General features: G+C 38.1%; 1 protein-coding gene across 2 annotated transcripts; it reads right to left on the bottom strand.

Annotated features, from left to right (window-relative positions):
• Nucleotides 1-2,087: 2,087 nt before the first annotated feature.
• On the bottom strand, nucleotides 2,088-19,149 carry prxl2a.L (peroxiredoxin like 2A L homeolog). 2 transcript variants are annotated; one of them, XM_018224567.2, is made up of 7 exons: nucleotides 18,967-19,149; nucleotides 15,466-15,581; nucleotides 9,473-9,649; nucleotides 5,733-5,824; nucleotides 5,106-5,246; nucleotides 4,830-4,994; nucleotides 2,088-3,724 (listed from the first exon to the last, which is right to left on the bottom strand). In XM_018224567.2, exons 3-7 carry the CDS (start codon nucleotides 9,645-9,647, stop codon nucleotides 3,635-3,637), a joined length of 663 nt encoding a protein of 220 aa, XP_018080056.1. In that variant the 5' UTR covers nucleotides 9,648-9,649; nucleotides 15,466-15,581; nucleotides 18,967-19,149; the 3' UTR covers nucleotides 2,088-3,634.
• Between the last annotated feature and the right edge of the window lie 2,235 nt (nucleotides 19,150-21,384).

Raw genomic sequence — 21,384 nt, 5'->3', positions numbered from 1 at the left:
GTAAACAAATCAGTGGCTAGACAAGTGCACTCATTCACAGATTGTCAGTGTATGTAATGCAGGTGTGTCCTTGTCTTTTGAGATCCATGATGGTGCAAAGTGGTTTAATGGTAAATGTATACACATAACTACACTTCATCAATTCTGTTAATTGTGCTGTATAACTCATTACCATCTGTATGTTATGGTATACTGAATTCTACAAGCACTCAGAGACATGCATTTGGTTTAGGGTTGCTATCCAAATTGGTAACTTAGATGAATAAATCCATATTGGTGGAAAAACAATCCTATTGATATTAGCTCTGCCAAGGTCTTGTTCAACATGAATAGGATTTGAGGTTGAGGTCTAATTCAATAATAACTGTATAAAGACTTTCCTGATGTGTACATGCCCCCCCCCCCCACACACACCTGTCTTGCCCCTTCTCCCATAGTGATCCCTGTGCAACCTCCCTGGTCCCAATATCTGTGCCATCACAGCTCCTCTCCCTATTTGTCACCTGTATCATTCCATTACTACAGTATATGAGTTTAGGCTAGTGTCACAAATGGCAATATGCTGCCTTCTGCTCTATCTTTAGTATGTACCGACAGGCATGGTATCACCTGTCAGTGCCAACATAGGGTACATTTTTTTTTTCAAAACTGAATAAAGTATGACTCAAAATCTCACTGGTGAGATTAGCCTTGCGTCCCAAAGAGCCCAGGAATAGAACACTTGTGCTGTGTAATGGTGAAGCACTGGACAAAACAAATGAAACCGGTCAACACAGCTCCCGATATTTTAAAGGGGACATATACCATACATTTTGACAAAGCACTAAAATGTGTAAACATATAAAATGGAAGGATCTATTTTTATTTTATTACCTTTTGGGTTAAATATCTTGCAAAAAGCCTTAAAGGAATCTGGTCATCGGAAAACATGTTTTTTTCAAAACGCATCAGTTAATAGTGCTACTCCAGAAGAATTCTTCACTGAAATCCATTTCTCAAAAGAGCAAACAGATTTTTTTATATTCAATTTGGAAATCTGACTTGGGGCTAGACATTTTGTCAATTTCCCAGCTGCCCCAGGTCATGTGACTTGTGCCTGCACTTCAGGAGAGAAATGCTTTCTGGCAGGCTGCTGTTTTTCCTTCTCAATGTAACTGAATGTGTCTCAGTGGGACATGGGTTTTTACTATTGAGTGTTGTTCTTAGATCTACCAGGCAGTTGTTATCTTGTGTTAGGGAGCTGCTATCTGGTTACCTTCCCATTGTTCTTTTGTTTGGCTGCTGGGGGGAAAGGGAGGGGGGTGATTTCACTCCAACTTGCAGTACAGCAGTAAAGAGTGATTGAAGTTTATCAGAGCACAAGTCACATGACTTGGGGCAGCTGGGAAATTGACAAGTCTAGCCCCATGACAGTATCCCTTTAAGTGTTCTTGATTTGCCCCTTTAGCACACTTCTGGTTTAAAGAACTGGTGCTGCAGACACTTCCAGAAACATAACTTCATCCACTAAGGGAGGACTGGAAGGGAAGAAGTGGGAGGCGTTCTGATAATATCATTTTGGTGCCCATATCAGCCTTGCTTAGTCCTTCCCTGGAGATCAGCTCTCCGTCCTGCCCTGCCTTCATTGCTGCATATTTAATGGTCACATATTATCTGCCTGCCCCCAACATCACTCTGCCCTCCCAGCTCTTTTAGAAAACTTATATAGTTAAAAAAATGTAAATACATATATACATATTCATATGCAAGTCAAAAGCTTTCATTCTTTTATGGGGACAATTTAAAATCAGTGTGTGGCAGGCCAATATAATAAATGGGCAGTTTCATGTTTTATAAATGCCACCATCATTTTCTTCTGATTGTTATTATATAGTATCCAAATAGCAATAAAAAAAAATTGTGAACAAAATGCTTAATTTTAATACATTTTAGGAATTAGATAATATTAAATTCTTACTATATTTATATATATATATATATATATATATATATATATATATATATTGAAGACCCAAACCTTTTTGTTGTATATTATTTTTATATTGTGTGGAAGATCATATTCAAATGAAAACACAAGAATTTAGGCATGGGAGAGAAGAAAGCTTTATTGTCTTTGCATGCCGGGTAAAATTAGATTTGTAAGCATCCCTGAGCAATGAATCACAGTGTTTTAACAAAGATCAGAGAGGTTATAAAGCATTTATTAACAACATAATGACTGTAAATCTGCAAAACACTGTCTCCATGCCTAAAGTTTCCTGCCAGAGGCTGTTGTAAAACTAGGCTATAAATAGGACAGCTTCTGTAATGGCAAACAATAGCAGCCATGCTTTAAGATTTTCCAGCTAAACAAGGTTATTTATCAACCCGGTTATGACACTTTGTTTTCTAGAAGGACCACACATACAGAACAAAACTATTATAGGAAAAATATTAAATTATAGTCATAAATGAGTCCCAGCAGATGGGTTGTTGAGAGTGCTCTTCTAAGCCCTTTTGCAATTTACATTCATTATATATTTTTTTAATCCCAAGATATTAATTGATACATTTACTGTTAATATGAATGAATTTTGTTACAAAAGCGCTATCTGCTGGGCAGTTTCCTACCATGAAGTAGCAGAGGAAGTTGACAGGAGAAAGGAAGATGGCTGGTCAGATGTTCTTCTGGTTAGGGAAAACATTAGAAACCGCAGTTAACTTTTCTCACACCTTTCCTTACCAGAACAACATCAGACCAGCCAACTTTGTTTTTACTGACAACTTCCTCAACTACTTCATGGTCAGAAACTGACAAGCAGGTTTCCTTTATACTAACAGTACTCTTTAATATCTTGGGGAAAAAAAATGATATATATATATATATAATGCAAATGGCAAAAGTGCTTAGAATAGCATTCTCATCAATTTTACATTCACTTATTTTAAAGGTTTACTTCCAAGTACACTTTGTTCTATTTATTTCATGATTAACTTTTAACTAGTGTATGGGGTAAACTTCAAGTTAATATGTCCATACACTGGCAGATATCAAGTAGAGAATGGGCCAGTCTTGGGTAAATTTGCAGTACATTGGAAATGAATCAATTCTTCATGGATATCTGTTTGAAGCTTATCCAGATTATCAAGATAGGAAGACACTTCTGATATGTGTACGCACTAGGGATTGTTATGCTAACACACAGTGTTTCTGAAAAACTAAAGGTTCTTGTGAGCAAGAAATATGGAGTTCAGTGGAGTGGAGAAAACTACCAATCTCCATATTACAATGAACTCTATGTTTTAGTTTATGTTCAATCAAAGCATTAACATCTAGACACAATTCTTAAATCGAAAATGCAATTATTTTTTTGTATCCCTGTAATTAGGCACCTACAAACATAGTCTCTATTACACTACTTGAATTTTTCAATTGAGAGTATTAAATGTTAAAAATTAAGGCATGGTAATATGTCAAGTTAAAACATTATGCAAGTAACAAAGGCATTGCAAATAAATAATATGCACTCATGAGTTAATGTTAGGAGAATTCATGTCACAGGGGGACTCGCAGTTGCTCTTAATGCTGCTACTGGTATTACATAAATTAAATTTTTATAGTAGTTCTGCAAGTTTAATTGTCATTTTGTGCTGTCTATTTGCTTATTTTTCTAGCAGCATCAAGGACAGCAGTCAGATTTGCTTTATCTCCAAATTCTTTCTCCCGGTGCTCAAGAAGAATGCCCTGTAATGTGTACAGTAGAAAAAAATATTTAAGTATGATTCAAAAACTGTGAAGACCATACAGAGCGCAATTAATATGAAATGGCGTGTAACTTTCTCTTTAAATTCTGTTTTCACCAACTCCAGCGACAAACATAACAGCCTTATGCGAAATACTTGTAGCACACCTTTGTAAAATGAGGGAATCCTCTGCAAAGCAGGTGGACCCAACCCCAGCCTGAATCATATTATTGTAGCAACAGTTGCTGATGTTTGTTCAATGTTGTCATTAATACCAGGTGTTACTCATATTAGCAAACAAAGTGAGTGGCATTCGTGAAAGGTTGTGTAGCAGCTTGATGAGTAAAGAGTTCAACGTAATGAGCTGCTGAAACCGAATAGTAGTGTGGCTTTTTTAACCCTCTTTACATTTACTTTGAAAACATCATCTAAAAATAGTAAACTTTATTTCAGTTGTTTGATGTCATCACCATGAAATTGTGGCGTACAGATATTCTGTTTAGAAAGGGTAACATTTTTGCTTTTCAAGGAAGAGAATGGATATATAACAACATGCTGGTTGACTGGTTGTGATTACACACATTTAAAATGTGGAAAAATAATGACAAGTGTTAAACAAATGTCAATGTTGGGTTAAAGATAAAATTACCAATTGGTTGTTTCCCAATAACCACCATGATTACCGTGAAGCTCTTTATTATCTATATTTTGGTAACACTTGGCTCTACTTGGCCAAATTAATAATCCTGACATGCACTACATTTTAGTCTCCAACAATAATCTCACCCATTTATTTTAAAGAGCTGACCAATAAATGCTACCTGCTAATGTTGCCATGGGTTACTAGATAAACCCCTGAATTGCGTTTAATGTAAGGGTTTATTTATAGGATGTATATCTTTAAGAAAACTATTTAAAAAATTTCTACTAACTAAACTATTTGAACTAGGAATAAAGGTGGCCAGATGGACAGAGGCAGATGTTAAAAATAAGCTAAGTGATGGAACACAAAAAATATATGGGGGTCTTTATACCCACTGAGGCATTGTGCAAAAGTGGTTGCAAAGAGTGGTGGAAAAACTCTGTATTAATGTGCCTTTGCTTACCTGTTTCCCAGATCCAATCACAAACATGCCTCCAAGTATTAGTCCTTCCCCCTCCAAATTTCCTTCAAAGCCCCCTTTCCATGCACGGCGAAAGTTCTGCCACACACCAAGTCTTACCAAACCCAAAAGCATCATCTTACGTTTTTGAGGACCATAAAATTGTCCCTAAAAAATATACAAAATAATAACACACAAAAGCAAAAATTGTAATACTCATTAAACCTCTTAAAGACTCTACATGTAAATATGTTTAATCTATAACAATATGCAGGTTACCTTTGCATCAAGAAATACTTTGCCATTGAAGTAGGGTTGGAAATGTTCAACTTCATTGCCAATATTCTCTTTTACTATAGCATACAATGGAACACCTAGCTGATCAAGTTGAGGTTTAAGAGTAGACAATCCTGAAGCTTCCTATATTATTTAAAATAGAGAGGTATTACATTTAAACAAGAAAATGTTTGACCAATCCTTACATGTAACCTGTGTCAGGAAGGGGTACCCACTCTTTAGCTTTGCTTTTAAGATTCTGGATAGGGAGAGTCTGATGTAACATGTGGGCGTATCTCCCATATTCAGATGACTTGCTAATGTACCTTACTGGCTAATCATTGTGGGAGTCCTTGCATATTCACGACAAGTGGACTCCATTAAGTAAGTTGGTTGGACACCAACTTAAGCTAATAAGCAAAGTAGGAGTGGGTGACAAATATAAGTATTGAAATGTTAGTTTAAGAAGTAACAATAAGACATATATAAAAGCAGATTAAAAGAGATTCTCTGTGCACTGATAACATAACTGGGTTAGAAATAAACCCCATGGTCATTTATTAATGTTGTATAACTTCTAAGCATTTGGTAGATTAAATACTTAATAGAACATTTATTTTGCAGTTTTACCTCTCTGCATAAAAAGCATCCAGGTCTGCGAACCGCCATAATCACAGCACCATCTCTCTCCCACAAATCCTTTGCCTTAAACAATCTTGGTTCTATAAAAGAGAAAGTAACACTATATCAGGTATGTACCTGCTGACTGACTGACATGTCTTTAAAGCAAAATATTGCCTAGAGGTGCAAACTCTGTTAACCACAACAAACCCCAACAGCTTCATTTAGTGTATAATTGTCTTTCTTTTAGGCAGTTATACACTTACCTTGAATTCATCAAAATGAAACCTTACTTGCCAATTTGCTTCCCAGTTTCCTACTTAGTCAAATTGTGGTTTGCACAGTTTAGTACCATCACCAAAAACAGACACATTAGGCACAGGTAAGGGATCCATTATCCAGAAACCTGTTATCCAAAAAGCTCTGAATTCTGGAAAGGCCATCTGATATAGACTCCATTTTATCAAAAAAATCCAAAATTGTGAAAAACATTTCCTTTTCCCTGTAATAATATAAAAAGTATCTTGTACTTGATCCCAACTAAGATATAATTAATCCTTATTGGAAGTAAACCCAACTCATTGGGTTTATTTAATGTTAACATGATTCTCTAGTAGACTTCAAATGTTAATATCCAAATTACGGAAAAAAAAAAACCTTATCTGGAAAACCCCAGGTCCCAAGCATTCTGGATAACAGGTCCCATACTTGTATCTAAAAGGTCAAACTAAATGTATGACCACATAAAAAAGCAGTGGACCAAGAAAAGGCCCCTGAAGTACTGTATTCCACTAACATTGGTCCAACCAGAGAACATTATATTTATCCAAACAGACCATGTTATAATTACTATTCCCTAAATGCTCACCCAAACTAGTGTTGTAGTGCAACTGAAATCTCTTCCCATAAGGCTTTCATACAGTCACTTGAGCTATTCTTGCTTAACGGGGATGTAAAGGCAAAAAAATAATGAATTTCTTTAATGAAAAAGAAACCTATCGCCAATATATTTTAGTTAAACAATGTGTACTGTTTGTATAAGAAACCAGACTGTATGCAATGAAATTCCCATTTTGTTTTACTTGCTCTGACTGCTCTGCAGGGGAAGCAATCATACTTTCAAAACTCATACTTACTTCCCACAACTCAAGCAGCTTTGTTTGTTTACCTGTAGAGCAGCCGGCGACTGTGTATAAATTTGTATCCGCAGCAGTCAGAAGTTGGAGTTTCATTGCATACAATTGGGTTTTTCATAATGGTACAGATATTTGATGGTACAGGGCTTTTCATAAAATGGTACAGATATTTGACTTGTGCTGTTTTGATCCTTAAGAGCCTCCCAAAAGAAGCAAGACCACACTGAGCATGTGCATGGTCATAGTCTTGTAAAGATGTTTTAACAGTGGGTTGTCAAAGGGGTTGTTCACCTTCCAATAATTTTAGTTCAGTTGTTCTCAGATAGTTCACCAGGAATAGACATAAAGACTTTATTTAATTACTTTCTATTTTTGACAGTTTTTCTCATATTAAAGTTTCATTTTCCACCTTCTTATATCTTTCTGAAGCAGCTTGGGGGGGGGGGCTGTAAACTGTTCTAAATTTACATATTAGTTCATACATTTCTTTTTCATTAAAAGCAGCTCTAATAACTAATACAATAGTTGCTGATATTCCAAAGATACTGCTGAGAAATATATCAACTAAATGTAGCAAAGAAACAGTTCTTCACCTGAATTACTGAGCTACCAGACTGAAATACCAGAGACAAAAACATTAAAGGGGTTTTTCACCTTTGAATTAATTTTAAGTATGATGTAGAGAGTGTTATTCTGAGACAATTTACAGTGAGTTTTCATTTAGCTTTTTATTCTGCAGCTCACAGCAACGTAACTAGAGGGGGCCGGGCCCTGGCGCGGGACGTGCAGCCGAGCCCCCCTCCATATGCCCGGAATCAGCGGCACGCGAGCTGCCGGGGGGCCCTGAGGGGGTGCGGGCCCTGCCCCAATCGCACCCCCTGCTCGCCCAGTAGTTACGCCACTGGCAGCTCTGCAGTTTGCATATTTAGTAACATACTTGTTTTTGAATAAAACTGGAATATGAATATAGAAAGATGAGTAATAAAAAGTAGCAATAACAATACATTTGTATCTTTACAGAGCAATTGTTTTTAGATGGGTCAGTGACCCCCATTTGAAAGCTGGAAAGAGTCAGAAGAAAAAGGCAAACAATTCAAAAACTTTAAAAAAATAAATAATGAAGACCAATTGAAAAGTTGCTTAGAGTTGACCATTCTATAATGTACTAATAGTTAACATAAAGGTGAGCCACCCCTTTGAACTTCAATTTTGGAAAAACAGTAAAAAAATAAATGATGGAAAGCATTTGAAAAAAAAGTTAATTTCTGCTAAACAACCAGAAAACAACTGAACTGAAAAAGGGTTTGGAAGGTGAACAAACCCTTTAATTATTTTCTGTGATTACAGATTTGTTTTGACCTGACCTGTCTGGCTTCCAGTTCTCTAATCCTCAAGTATTTTAAACTCTGACCATATTAATAATCAAAGAAAAGGCTTGGTTCAAAAATAGTTAGGGCAGGCAACAATCAGGAAAGGTGAAGATTCAGGCAGTGATTCAAAACAAGAATACCTACAGAGGGTGATTGCAGTTAAAGCTGGCCATACATGGACATAATTAAGCTGCTAGTTTGGCCCCTTCAGACCAAGCCAGCAGTTTATCTGCAGTTTATCCCGATAGATATCTGGCCCTTAGGATCAGCCTGATTTTGCCCAGCACATAGGAGGGCAAAGATCTGCTCGTTAAACAGCCTCAACAAACAAGGTGATCTTTATGTGTATGGCCAGCTTATAATGAGGTGCGGCTATGCCCACTTAGAGAGGAGTGGAGTCTAACACATTTTCATTTGCAGAGAAAAACCCATGCAAACTGCCTCTGTAGCATAAATGCCATAGAAGGCTGTGTGTTCAATACCAGCTGCACACTGTATATTACAAGTAAATGCTTTATTACACATAACAACTTGGTGGTCATCAGTAGCCTATAGTGGAAGCATAAACACTCTTATTTGTTATTACTTCTACCCTGTCCCCACCCACATCAGCCATCTGATCGTGAGACCACGATCTTCTCGGAACGATCGTACGATCGTACGAATTTACCATCAACTAAAAAGACCAATTTACCAGGAAAACAAAGGGGAGCTGCCTGCTTGGCCCTGCAAACATAGAGAGATTGCACTGGGACCGACAAAGATTTTTTGACCTGGCCGATCAATTTCCCGACAGATGTCGGCCGAAAAATCGTCAGATGTACGATCGTTCGAATACCACTAACCACACGATAATTGGTCGGGCTTCCCTAAAATCGGTCGTTCGGCAAGAAGAATCGTCGCGTCTATGGGGAGCTTAAGACCTGTAAAATAAATCTCAGTAGATACTTGCCATATCACAAGACAGCCCACTACAATAAATCAATCTCTACAGTCCATTTAAAGGTGAAATATATGTATAACTTTCCCCCAAATGCGAAATATACATGTAATTTGCCCATATTTTGTAAAAGTATTACGTTTTAAACTCAAAACGGTGTGGCACATCTCTGGAAAACTGAAGTGATCATCTCCAAAAATACAAGTCCAGATCCATTCCGGTAGCCACATTGCTCATCTTTCAGTGATTGATGCACATTCCAATACTACCATTTTTAATTGATGTCTCACATTTCTATCTTACCTTCTCCAATTGTCTTTAATTCTGTCTCTTCTAAGTAGTCTAGGGTGGCTTTTTCAGTTTGTGAGAGAAAAAAGTCTGTGTTGGCTAACAGAATTCCAGCCACTGCTGCTCCAAAGGCTCCAATGCTGATGGACCATAATCCCATGGTGATTAACTGATCACTCAGGTCAAACATCACTGAAACAAATGCACAAAACAATTTGAAGAGTCTATTAATGTAAATATAGCTCATTGACAGCTGATGAATAGTACTGAAAAAAACTTAAAAATGCACCCACATATAATGCACAACTCAATACCATGTAATCCCATTAACAATCTAGGTTTGGGAAAAAAAACTAATCTTGTGAAGAAAGTTTTGGAGAGGCTCAGAAAGATTTATGTAATCCTTATACATAAATTGCAAAGTAAACAAGCTTTTGTGAATAAACACAATTACCATTTTTCTTGTTATTTGAAAAAACAGAACACTAAAATCACAAACAAACAATGTATTTCACATGGGTATTCGTTAACACACAACATGATAAGTCACATTATTCCATACTGTAATCAATGCCTAGTCCTGTTTACAGAAATGCCACATACCAGATCAATGATACCAACATATTAACTCAATTTGGGTGCTGGGCAATTTCTGCAAATATGTACATGTAGCATGCCAGACAACTCTATTTTGCTGGATATATATTAAATGAATGATTTGTATTATCACATAACATATAGAAGCATGCATGCACATGTTAATATTCTTTGGAAATTGCTAAGCCACAGCAAGTTCCTCTTGTCCCACCCACCCACACTCACTTACTTGCCCAGTACTTGGGAGACAAATAAGTTGCCCTTTTATTATTATTATTATTATTAACATGTATTTATATAGCGCCAATATATTGCGTAGCACTGTAAAGTAAACGTGATTATACAACTACATCACATGAATTACATATATAGAATATATGGAGTAACAAACATCACAATCAATACAGGTACAAAAAGGTGAGGAAGGCCCTATGCATAGGCATACAGTCTAAAGGGAAGGGAGTAGTACACAAGTGGGCAAGATCGAATTGAGTGGGTGAGAAATGTGGTATTGTATGTGGTGTTGCGTTTGGTAGTTAAGCAGAGTGAGGGTAGGCTTCTCAAAAGAAGTGCGTTTTCAGAGATTTTTTGAAAGCAGAAAGGTTGGGAGAAAGTCGGACAGACCGTGGAAGAGCGTTCCAGAGGAGGGGTGCAACCTTTCCAAAGTCTTGAATGCGAGCATGTGAGGAGGTAATGAGAGAAGAGTTGAGTAGCAGGTCAGTAGAGGAGCGTAGTAAGCGAGTGGGTGAGTATATAGAGATGAGTTCAGAGATGTAGGGTGGAGCAGAGTTGTGAAGTGCTTTGAAAGTCAGTGTCATTAATTTGAATTTGATTCTGAAAGGTAACGGAAGCCAGTGCAGGGATTGACAGAATGGCGAGGCAGAGGAGGAGCGGTTGCTGAGGTGTATGAGCCTCGCAGCAGTGTTCATTATGGACTGGAGAGGTGACAGTCTCTGGAGGGGGAGGCCAATTAAGAGAGAGTTACAGTAGTCTAGACGCGATATGATGAGAGAGTGAATAAGAATTTTGGCAGCGTCTTGGGTGATAAATGATCATATTTTGGATATGTTCCTTAGGTGGAAGTGACATGATTTAATAAGTGATTGGATATGAGGAGTGAATGACAGGGCAGAATCTAGGCCCCGGGCCTGGGGAGAGGGGGGTGATAGTGGAATTGTTAACTATGATAGATACTTCGAGGATGCTACTGGTGTTAGTTGGAGGAAAGAGAACCATTTCAGTTTTAGAGAGGTTTAATTTAAGGTAGCGTTGCGACATCCAGGTAGAGATAGCGGACAGGCAGGAGGAGACGCGAGTTAGGAGTTCTGGGTTGAGATCAGGAGATGAGAGATAGATCTGAGTATCATCAGCATAGAGGTGGTAGTGAAAACCATACGAATTTATTAATTTGCCAAGGGAGGAAGTATAGAGGGAGAATAGTAATGGTCCCAGGACAGAGCCTTGAGGAACTCCAACAGAAAGAGGTAGAGGAGAAGATGATACTCCATTGTAGGAGACACTGAAGGAACGATTGGTGATGTAAGAAGAGAACCAGGACAGGGCTGTGTCACGAAGGCCAAGCGACTGGAGGGACTGGAGGAGGAGAGGGTGATCTTTGACTTACCACCCCAATGAAAGGCTGCTGTAACAGAGAGAATTTATTACTGTAGCTGTTTCAATAAAATCCAACTGTACTGAATCCTAAGGAAGTCATTTGAGAACACAAAGTACAATAAGCAAAATCTCTGATGTGTGGCTCTCTTTTGTATCATTTTTAATATGTAGATTTGAAAAGTTTGTAGAAGCCATTACAGAACTAAAGTCCCACTGCACAGCATGGTGATCCTCCAACAGTCAATCCTGCATATTTGTTTTCTTCATATTTACTCTAACGGATATCAGGCACCTTATTCTGTGGGTGTGAAGCACAGAGTACACACAAGAAACAACAGATCTCACATAACTAAGACAGGCAGCATGGTAACCCACTTATAAAAACACTATCACTGTACAAGAAATTCTTCAAGTTCTCACTGTGCAAATAAGAAAGACAGAAGTGGTTGGATTATCTGAAAGCTTAGAACCACTGTAAGTTCAAATTCCAGTAAAGGCCAAAAAATGCCCCAGGTGAAGTTCTCAGAGAAGCAAAAAAAGGTTATGCAGCAAACTTTTGCACTGAAAGCTTTCTCCTTACAATATATACTGAGAAAAATACAAAGAAAAATGAGAAAGCCCTTATTAACAAATCAATGAACCCTGGTTCCTGAAACCAAAAAAAAACTAAAAGTAAGCCATCTTACTTCTATTTTTTTTTTTTACCTTAAACTGATCCATTATTGACTCACCCCACAACAATGAAAGGAACAAAAAACTATAGAACCAAAAAAACACTCAGGTGCCATATTATTTAGGCTCTTGGGGCAGTAGCTCTCCTCCAATGATTACTCACAGTGGGTCCATAGTCAGGCCCAGATATGTGGGCAGGCCAGAGGCGGCAAAGATTGGGGGGCGGCATACCGCCTGCAAGCCGCATCTTTACAGGGAACTGGGCAGGAGATTTTGACAGCGGCTTGAATTTCCCGCCCGCCCAGTCCCCAATGGAATGGATTGCACTTGGCCAGAAGCAGCAGAACCGACAGGGGAAAAATGCGAACAGCAGGGATAGGTGCGAGCAGGGGGAGGTTGGGTTTGTGAACGGGGGGAGGGGGGGGTAGGGGCACAGAATCTTTGAAATTCCGCCCTGTCCATAGTTCCTTATAAAAAAAATCTGACCTTACAGTTGCTGTTTTTAGGTGGCATCTTTTGTGTGCACCACTGATATCAAGGTTATTTAATCTGTCATACTCACAGGTGCCTTTAAAGGGGTTGTTCATTTTCAGAACTTTTTCTGTTCTTCTGGTTTCAGATCACCAGAAATAAAGTATTTTTCTAATTACTTTCTATCTTCTATGTGTGACTGTATTTCTAATATTAAAGTGTAAAGTTACATTTTTTACGTTTTGTCTTTCTAAAGCAGCTTGGGGGGGTGCTGACTCTGTAACTGTTCTAAATGTATACATTTAGTTGATACATTTCTTATGAGCGCTGGAGTTTCATTAAAGGCAACTGTTAGAATTGATACAATAAATGCTAATCCTCCAGGTGCTGCTAAAAAAAGTATCAACTAATATAGCAAATTGTAACTGGTCAGAGTCTGCACTTGGATTACTGAGCTGCCAGACTGAAACACCAGACAGGAACATCGGTAAAAAATAAAAAATGGAAAGCAATTAAACTGTTTGGAAGGTGAACAACCTCTTTAAGGTTGTTACAAAAATTGGTTCCCGTGAGTGCAAAAAAATTAATAAATAGAAGCCATTGTTAATGCTGGTTCATATAATCACCTACTACACAGCGTACTTTGCTGTTATTTTGTTGCATTCTATCCAATGGGAGAGGGGATGCCTTGTAAACAATACTGTCTGTTTTGCAGCTTTCTAAATGTGTATCTTTTGTTTTAAAGAGAAATTAAAGCCAGTAGATAAACTCCCCAGCTGAATACCTTTGTACCACAGGGAAACAGAGTGTCATCAGTTCCCCATTTCACTGCCACCAATGAAATCCGTTTTTCCCCATCTGCCACCAATGAGGTATATGGAAAGGATTTATTTGAAGATGGAGACACTGGAAATACCATTCTGAATGCTATTTGGTTGTAATTTACAATCATCTCGGATATCTTGGATCTTTGTGCAACAGCACAAAGGGACTGGCTGTGCCAGCAAGGCCAAATGAAAGAAGAGCTGTTTTTATGAGGTAAAAGCAGGTCTCCGAGGGCACTATATGCAAGGAGTTTCTACATGCTCCCCATATCTGTGTGGGTTTCCTAGGAGTACTTTTCTCTGCACTCCAAAATCATAACTGGCTTCTGACTAAATTTGTCTTAGTGTATGTGAGAGTGATAAGGCACTTAGGGGCAGATTTACTTACCTCCAAAGTTGTGCCAGCGTTGACTTCGCCAGAGCGCCGCTAATTCACTAAAATCCGAAGTTGCGCTCAGGGAGGCGAAATGTATCGAAGTTTCGCTACCGTTAATTCATCAAGCAAAGCGAAGTTAAGATAGCGATGCCTAATTTGCATACGGTGCCAAGTTAAAGTACAATGGACTTATATGTAGCAGCAAATACATTACACAAGCCTGGGAAAGCTTCATAAAATAAAATAGAGTTGTTATTTTGCCCTACACATGTGCCATATGTAAGGAAATGTAGGGGGTAGGAGGAGGTTACCCCCCAAAAAATTTACAATCTTGTTCCACCTATCACCCTTAAAAAAGCAAAAGACGCCAGCGTTTTTTTTGGGACTTAGAAAAAATGTAATTTTTTTTTCAGCAAGCCTTATCTACTCTACTGCACTTCGCCTGGTCTGAGGTGGCGAAGGCAAGTCTGGCACAAGAGGTAACGTTCAGTAAAATGCGTAGTGAATTAGCGTAGTTACGTCCCTTCGCCATAGCGCAACTTCGTCTGGCGTAAGGGTGAGAAGTAGCGCTAGAGTGGGTCCACTTCGCTAGCGAATTTACGCCAGCACCCGTAAGCAAATTGGCGAATTAACGAAATGACGTCACACTGGTGAATTTGCGCTAGCGTTAGCTGCTTCGCGCTTTAGCGAATTTGCCCCTTAGATTGCAAGCAAGGGAGCAGACACTGATGTGAATGATGTATAATCTCTGTAAAGAACTGTGGAAATGTGTCGCGATTTAAAGCCTGCAAGATATTATGAAGCGTTTTGTGCAGAAAACTGGGCAAAAAAAAAAAAACATTCTCAAAAGGAACAGTAACAGAAAAAAATTATGTGGTTCAAAGTAATTAAAATATAATATACTGTTGTCCTGCACTGGTAAAAGTTATGTGCTTGCTTTAGAAAGACTACTATTATCATATATAAACAAGCAATTCAAGTTTTCAGGTTGTTCACCCCTAATTCATTGATTCGAGTTTTTTCTTAAATTGGAAAACATTCAAGTAGTGAGTCCAGGTGTAAAAAAAAACTCACAAACCTCTAAAACTCGACCTTTGATAAATAACCCCCTAAATAAGAACAAATAATGTATTGCCATTCTGACACATTCACGTGATATAGACATATGAAGGAAAACAAGCTTTATGGTATCTCATTTAAGTCTAATAAATGCACACTTACAGAAAAATCAAGCTTTTTTGGTATCCCATGTAATTCTTCTGTTATCCCATTCACTTGGGTTAATGTAAGGACTCATTATGGTTAATGTAAGGACTTGTACAGCAATGATCTAAATAGAGAGATGTCAACTTCTTATACAGTTTGAATTTCAACCCTGGCAATATACTTCTGAGAGAATGAAGGGGTGCGTAATGACCAGGCTGGAAGGTAAAGCACTCGAGTGGGCAACTCACCTGTGGGAAAATAATTCCCCTCTGATCAATGATGTCAAAGCTTTCCTCCAGTCATTCCATACTGTGTTCGACGCTCCTGGGCGAGTCACTTGTGCCTCTTCCCGGCTCCTGCAAATCTGACAAGGGAATCGCAGTGCCAGTGAGTATGCTATTGACTTTAGAACTTTAATGTTAGAGACTAACTGGAACGATGAGGCTTATGGAGCTGTCTTCTACCAAGGGCCATCTAGTCGACTTAAAGATGATCTGGTCTCAAGGGATCTTCCCGAACAAATAGAAGCTTTGATTGCTCTCGCCATCAAGGTGGATACCCAGCTCAGGGAACATCAAGCTGACAAGGAGCGCAGCAAGAGACTTCAGCCAACATTAGCACCATGTTTCCAACAACCCCTATTGCCTACTCCATCCCAGCAACCTCCTGTCATTCCTCCGGAGGAGCCTATGCAGGTCGGAAGGGCACGTCTCTCAGAGCAAGAGAAACTTCAGAGACGCTTGGCTGGCCTGTGTCTGCGCCGTCCAAGCTCATTTTGTCAACTCCTGCCCCTTGAAGCCAGGAGGTGCCCCTCGCCAAGGTAAAACTTACGCGTTTTGCACCCTCCGGCGCTTAGTCATAGGTGTCTGGGACACCTATGACTAAGCGCCGGAGGGTGCGAAATGCATGAGGTGGGCCATGTGGGTCAGTATGTATCTTACTGAGACAACTATGAATAAGCGCCAGAGGGTGCGAAACGCGTAAGGTGGGCCATGTGGGGTCAGTATGTATCTTAATACTTTTTAATAATGTGAATAATAAATATTTATTTTTACTGAAGATGAGCCTTGGGACATATATATTTTGAAAAATATTGCACACACTCAACACACTTGAACATTGTTTTTGCACTAATATTCTCCTACATACACCGTTATCAGGAGGATTACCAGGGATATATTACTGCAGTGCTATAAATTAGGCCCGGAGATAAGTCAGAGTCTGACACATCCACAGTGGCTGTCATATGGATCAGGTTAACGTGTAGAAAATGTGTATTTCTACTTATAAAACAGCTATAATTCAGTAAGTGTTGTTGTGCCGACATAGTGTGTCTGTATTTGAAATATAAACAGATTAAAAAATCTGGCATTAAGATTTACCACACAGGGCAGGCTGCCACGGAATCCGGGTCATGGGTGACTTACTGGAGAAAAAAATTAGCCTTTCATAACAGAATGTCTTTTCCGGATTTCTGCACCAGTAAAACCATGATGTACTAGCTATACTCAAAAATGCAAAGTATCAAAGATAAATATTGCCATGCTTCCAGAATTAAACACCTTAATGAAGTTTGCTCCAGAACTGCAAGCTATGTCTTATCCAATAACTAGCATTGGGTTTGTGTTACAGTATACAGAAGATGTATTCTCTAACCTTTACTCAAGGAGCTCTTTGCCTAAAAGATCTTTAGTGTGGCAGGCTATGCTAATTGTTTTTTCCTTTGGAGACTGTAAAATTATATATATGTACATACAGGACAGCACCACCTTCCAAAAAGCTGCCTTGTAGCTGCCCTTGTGCACGTAAATCAAAGCATATGTGTGTAGAGACAGAAGAAACAGCACCAAGGGTCTTTCGTGAAAAATGTATGTATGTACACAAATATAAGTGGTAAAACAAACTATCCTCATTGGCTACCACTATAATGGAAAAAAAATAAAAAAAGAAGGAGAAAGAAAGCAGAACTGGGAAACTTGTGTTCACAAAGAGAAACCTTATCAGTTCTGGAACATTTTGTTGAGCTTTATACTCAGACTGTACTGCAATCAAATGACATTAACAGAATCAGTTTCACATTCTGGAGGCAAATGTCTCCATTTTATCATCTACTAGATAACAGTATCTTTCAAATGCAAATATATGCCTAAACAAGCACACTTGTAACAGGCAACAAGGTATAACCATATATCTATAAAAATGCTTCAACCAAGAAATATAAAATACACTGAATTATCCTAAACACCAACCTCATAGTACATGTTCACGCAAAAAAAGTTTATAAAGGGGTTAAATGAAATTATTGCAGGAGAACCCATAACAATAAACATGATCAGAGAGTTTTTGTGGCACAATATATTTTTACATTATTTTTGTGGAACAAAAATGTTAACAGAAATATTTCATTAAAACCTCATTCCCATGCACTGAAGTGTTTTCCTCCAGATACATGGGAATAGGGTTAAGGTTAGGGCCAGGGCACATGGAGCATTGGCTCTGCTGCTTTCAGCCTGCCATCTTTTTTTTTGCACTGAAAAGTGCAGCTTCCGCTTGCGGGTACACGGAGTGGAGAACAGTCTGAAAATGCTTGCATTTGATTTTTAGAGTTGAGCTCCACTCTGTTGGGTCCACATAGTGCAGTGCATTTCTACAGCAGAAAATAGTTCTAGTTTTTAAAGCACAAGGAAAGGTATTTTTGTACAATGCTGTACAATATGTTGGTGCTCTCTCATTTTCTTCCAAAAATGCATGGGCCTTTAGTATCTTTCTTCTCAGCAATCACTTGTGCAGTATAGAATGGGCAAATTACTTCTATATGAGCTATGTGTTTGCTCAGTACAGAGGATACTGGGACACTAGAAGAGTAAGGTGATATAGTAATGAGAAGAACATGAGCGCCAGCCAGGGTCTGATATAAGCATCTACAATCTGGGTAAACAATCACTTGACACCCAGAAAGTTATATAACCTCTCCTTGTGCTTTAAATTACATGGTCCTTTGCCAAGTTTTAGGTTACAAATAAGGGTTTCCCCCAAGTAAGGTTAAGTAAAACTGTGCTGTGGGGGTGAGAGAGTAGAAACCACAACTTCCTTTGAAGGAACAAGGTAAACTGAAGCAAAATTATATATAATAATAAGGTTTGAAAGCTATATGGAGCTCCCCGCTGGTTTCAAACAGGTCTCTAAAGTTTCAGAAGCAAGTCATTTTCACATATGTTAGGTTGTCAGTTTTTCGCACTGACTGGATATTTTATTATAATACACAAAAGCCATGAATATCTTGTAAATGATATCCTTATAAAGGTGACTAGTGATGTCATCAGTTGATGTCATGACACACTAAAACTTAAATTATAATAAAGTACCCCTTGTTGGAAAATGAGGATATAAGAAGTAACCTCGGAATTCCATGACCTTCGGCCTTGTGCTTTTATATGGTCATGGAACTCCTCGGTGACTTATAATGTCCTTACATTTTACAAAAGTGGGTACTTTATTTACTATATTATTACCAAACTCCAGTGTTTAACACTAGCAAACAGGAAACCTGACACACTGCGACTTATTTTCACAGTAAATAGAATTTCTAATGGCCTCTCTGAAACTCACGACTTATTCTGGATAAATGAAGCCCCTGCGCTTTCTTCTCCTAGCCCCAACACACATGAATCAATGACATATCGGTAGTTACAGTAGCTACACTGGGAGGCTGCAATGCGTTACGGGAAGCATTACCATGCGATACTTACAAATATTGAGTTCCACAGATTACTTCTAGCGATCTCGGGGCATATCCAAGGGGCAGTGGAACGATGTAGCTTTCACTGTGCTCACTTACACCTGCAGCTAAATCCCTTCCCGAACAACTAAAGCCATGCAAACACGGACATTGGGCAGTTAGTTGAGCTGATTCAGGGGGCGTGCCCGGCGTCGAAATCGAGGCAATTTACCCGGAAGCGCATTCCTTCTGAAGGCAGAAAAAGTGACATTACGTTTTCCAGTCTGCGTGTATCAGGTACAGTCGAGTTTATTACAATTTGCTGAGGTTGCTTGCTGTCGTTTCTTACATCTTTCATTATGTACTTAATTTGGTCGACAAATAAATGTATAATTAAAAAAACTTTTTTTCTGCTTTGCTGCTGATTTTCATCACAAGGTGGCAAAATGTCTGAGGCATTTATAATTGTGTTTGGTTGGCAAAAAAACTGTTCTCAAAGGGCTCCTATAATTTAATAATTGTCTACCCCCATAGGTGCGGACCTAAACCACTAAAGACCTAAACAATTAAAGTGTTTGCTCACCTTTAAAATGACTTTTAGTATGATGTAGAGAGATATTCTGAGACAATTTTCAATTTTTTCTCTTTTTTATTATTTGTGATTTTTGAGTTATTTAGCATTTTATTCAGCAGTTCTCCAGTTTGCAATTTCAGAAATCTGGTTGCTAGGGTCCAAATTACCACAGCAACCATGAATTGATTTGAATAAGAGACTGAAATATGAATAGGGGAGGGCCACAATATAATGATCACTAGTAAAAAGTAGCAATAACAATACATTTGTAGCCTTACACAGCATTATTTTTTTTAGATGGGGTAAGTGACCCCCACTTGAAAGCTGGAAAGTGTAACAATAAAAAAGTGAATGATTCAAAAACTATAAATAAAGAAAAATTAAATCCAAATGAAATATGCTTAGAATTATCCATTCTATGACATACTAAAAGTTAACCATACTAAAGTGAACCACCCCTTTAAGCTGTTCAAAAACATTTTTTGGATAAATCTTCCATCAATTAACCCAACTGTATGCAAAAATCTCTGTAGGGGGCCCTTCATCTGCCGATCTAACTGTGTGCATGCATCTTTACAGACCAATTTCATCATCATGCATTCAATTGCATGTTTTTGTCAGAAGTTGTACTAAATGTATTTTACCACACAGCCTACAAGAACTAGAGTTGGCATGTTTGTTCCAGTGGATAACTAAAGGTTACAGTACCATATACAATGCACCATATTCCTATCACTGCCAGTCATGTTTTGCTGCATCATACTCAATTTTTGCCAGCATTTTAGCCATTGTGTTGATGTGAGATTGCTAACCACATACAGTTTGTTACATTAAGTCCTGTATTCAGTATTTTGCAAATTAACTCTGTAAAAGTTTACAAAACGCCCTTACAGGTTATTATATAGTGCCTTTTTTTTGTTACATTGTAACTTGTCTTAAAAATTAATCAATGAGGCACCTACGCTTCTCCACCCATTAGGTTGTCATTTTAAAAGTGGGGGTTTACCTATCCCCATTTCTGTATTTGTCTACCTTGAAAATTCTAATAAAGCTGCTTATACCTTTTATCATTCTTGAGGTAAACAGAAACTGGGAATGGCACCAATAAGAGCTTCTTACTAAAAGAAGACTGAAACAACTGATACAGGTATGGGATCTGTTATCCGGAAACCCATTATCAGGAAACCCATTATAGCTCAGAATTACAGAAAGGCCATCTCCCATAGAATCCATTTTATCCAAATTTTTTAAAAATGATTTCCTTTTTCTCCGTAATAATAAAACAATACCTTGATCCAAGTTAAGAACCAGCCTATTGTGTTTATTTAATGTTTACATGATTTTCTAGTAGACTTAAGGTATGAAGATACAAATTACAGTAAGATCCTTATCTGGAAAACCCCAGGTCATGAGTACTCTGGATAACAGGTCCCATACCTGTACCACTATTTTGAGATAACACACATACAGTATATAATATTTTAAGATAATCACTATTCTATCACTTCTTATTCCATTATTACTGTATATAAGTAGTGAGTCCCGTTTCAATTCGCAATGAATTTCACAAATGTCCCGCAAAATGGGTGAAAAATTTGCGTAACGCGAAATTTTGATGCCAGCAACAATTCGATGCCGGCAAATTTTCGCTGCAAATTTACGAATTTATTCGGCCGCAGCAGCAGAACCCTTAAAATGTATTTTAAAGTCTTCTTTCACATACAGAACTGTAAAAACAGAAATCAAAGTAGATATGAATTTGTCATTATATTTTGCGTTTTTATAGTCTCTGTTTTACCTGTTTACAATCTGGAAGTCAATATGCTTTTGCTTGTTTCATTCATCACAGCAACTGGAAAACAGATTGATTCTGAG

The sequence above is a fragment of the Xenopus laevis genome, chromosome 7L (genome assembly GCF_017654675.1).
Source record: "Xenopus laevis strain J_2021 chromosome 7L, Xenopus_laevis_v10.1, whole genome shotgun sequence".
In the NCBI taxonomy this organism is placed as follows: domain Eukaryota; kingdom Metazoa; phylum Chordata; class Amphibia; order Anura; family Pipidae; genus Xenopus; species Xenopus laevis.
This window is presented reverse-complemented; position numbering and strand designations above follow the sequence as displayed.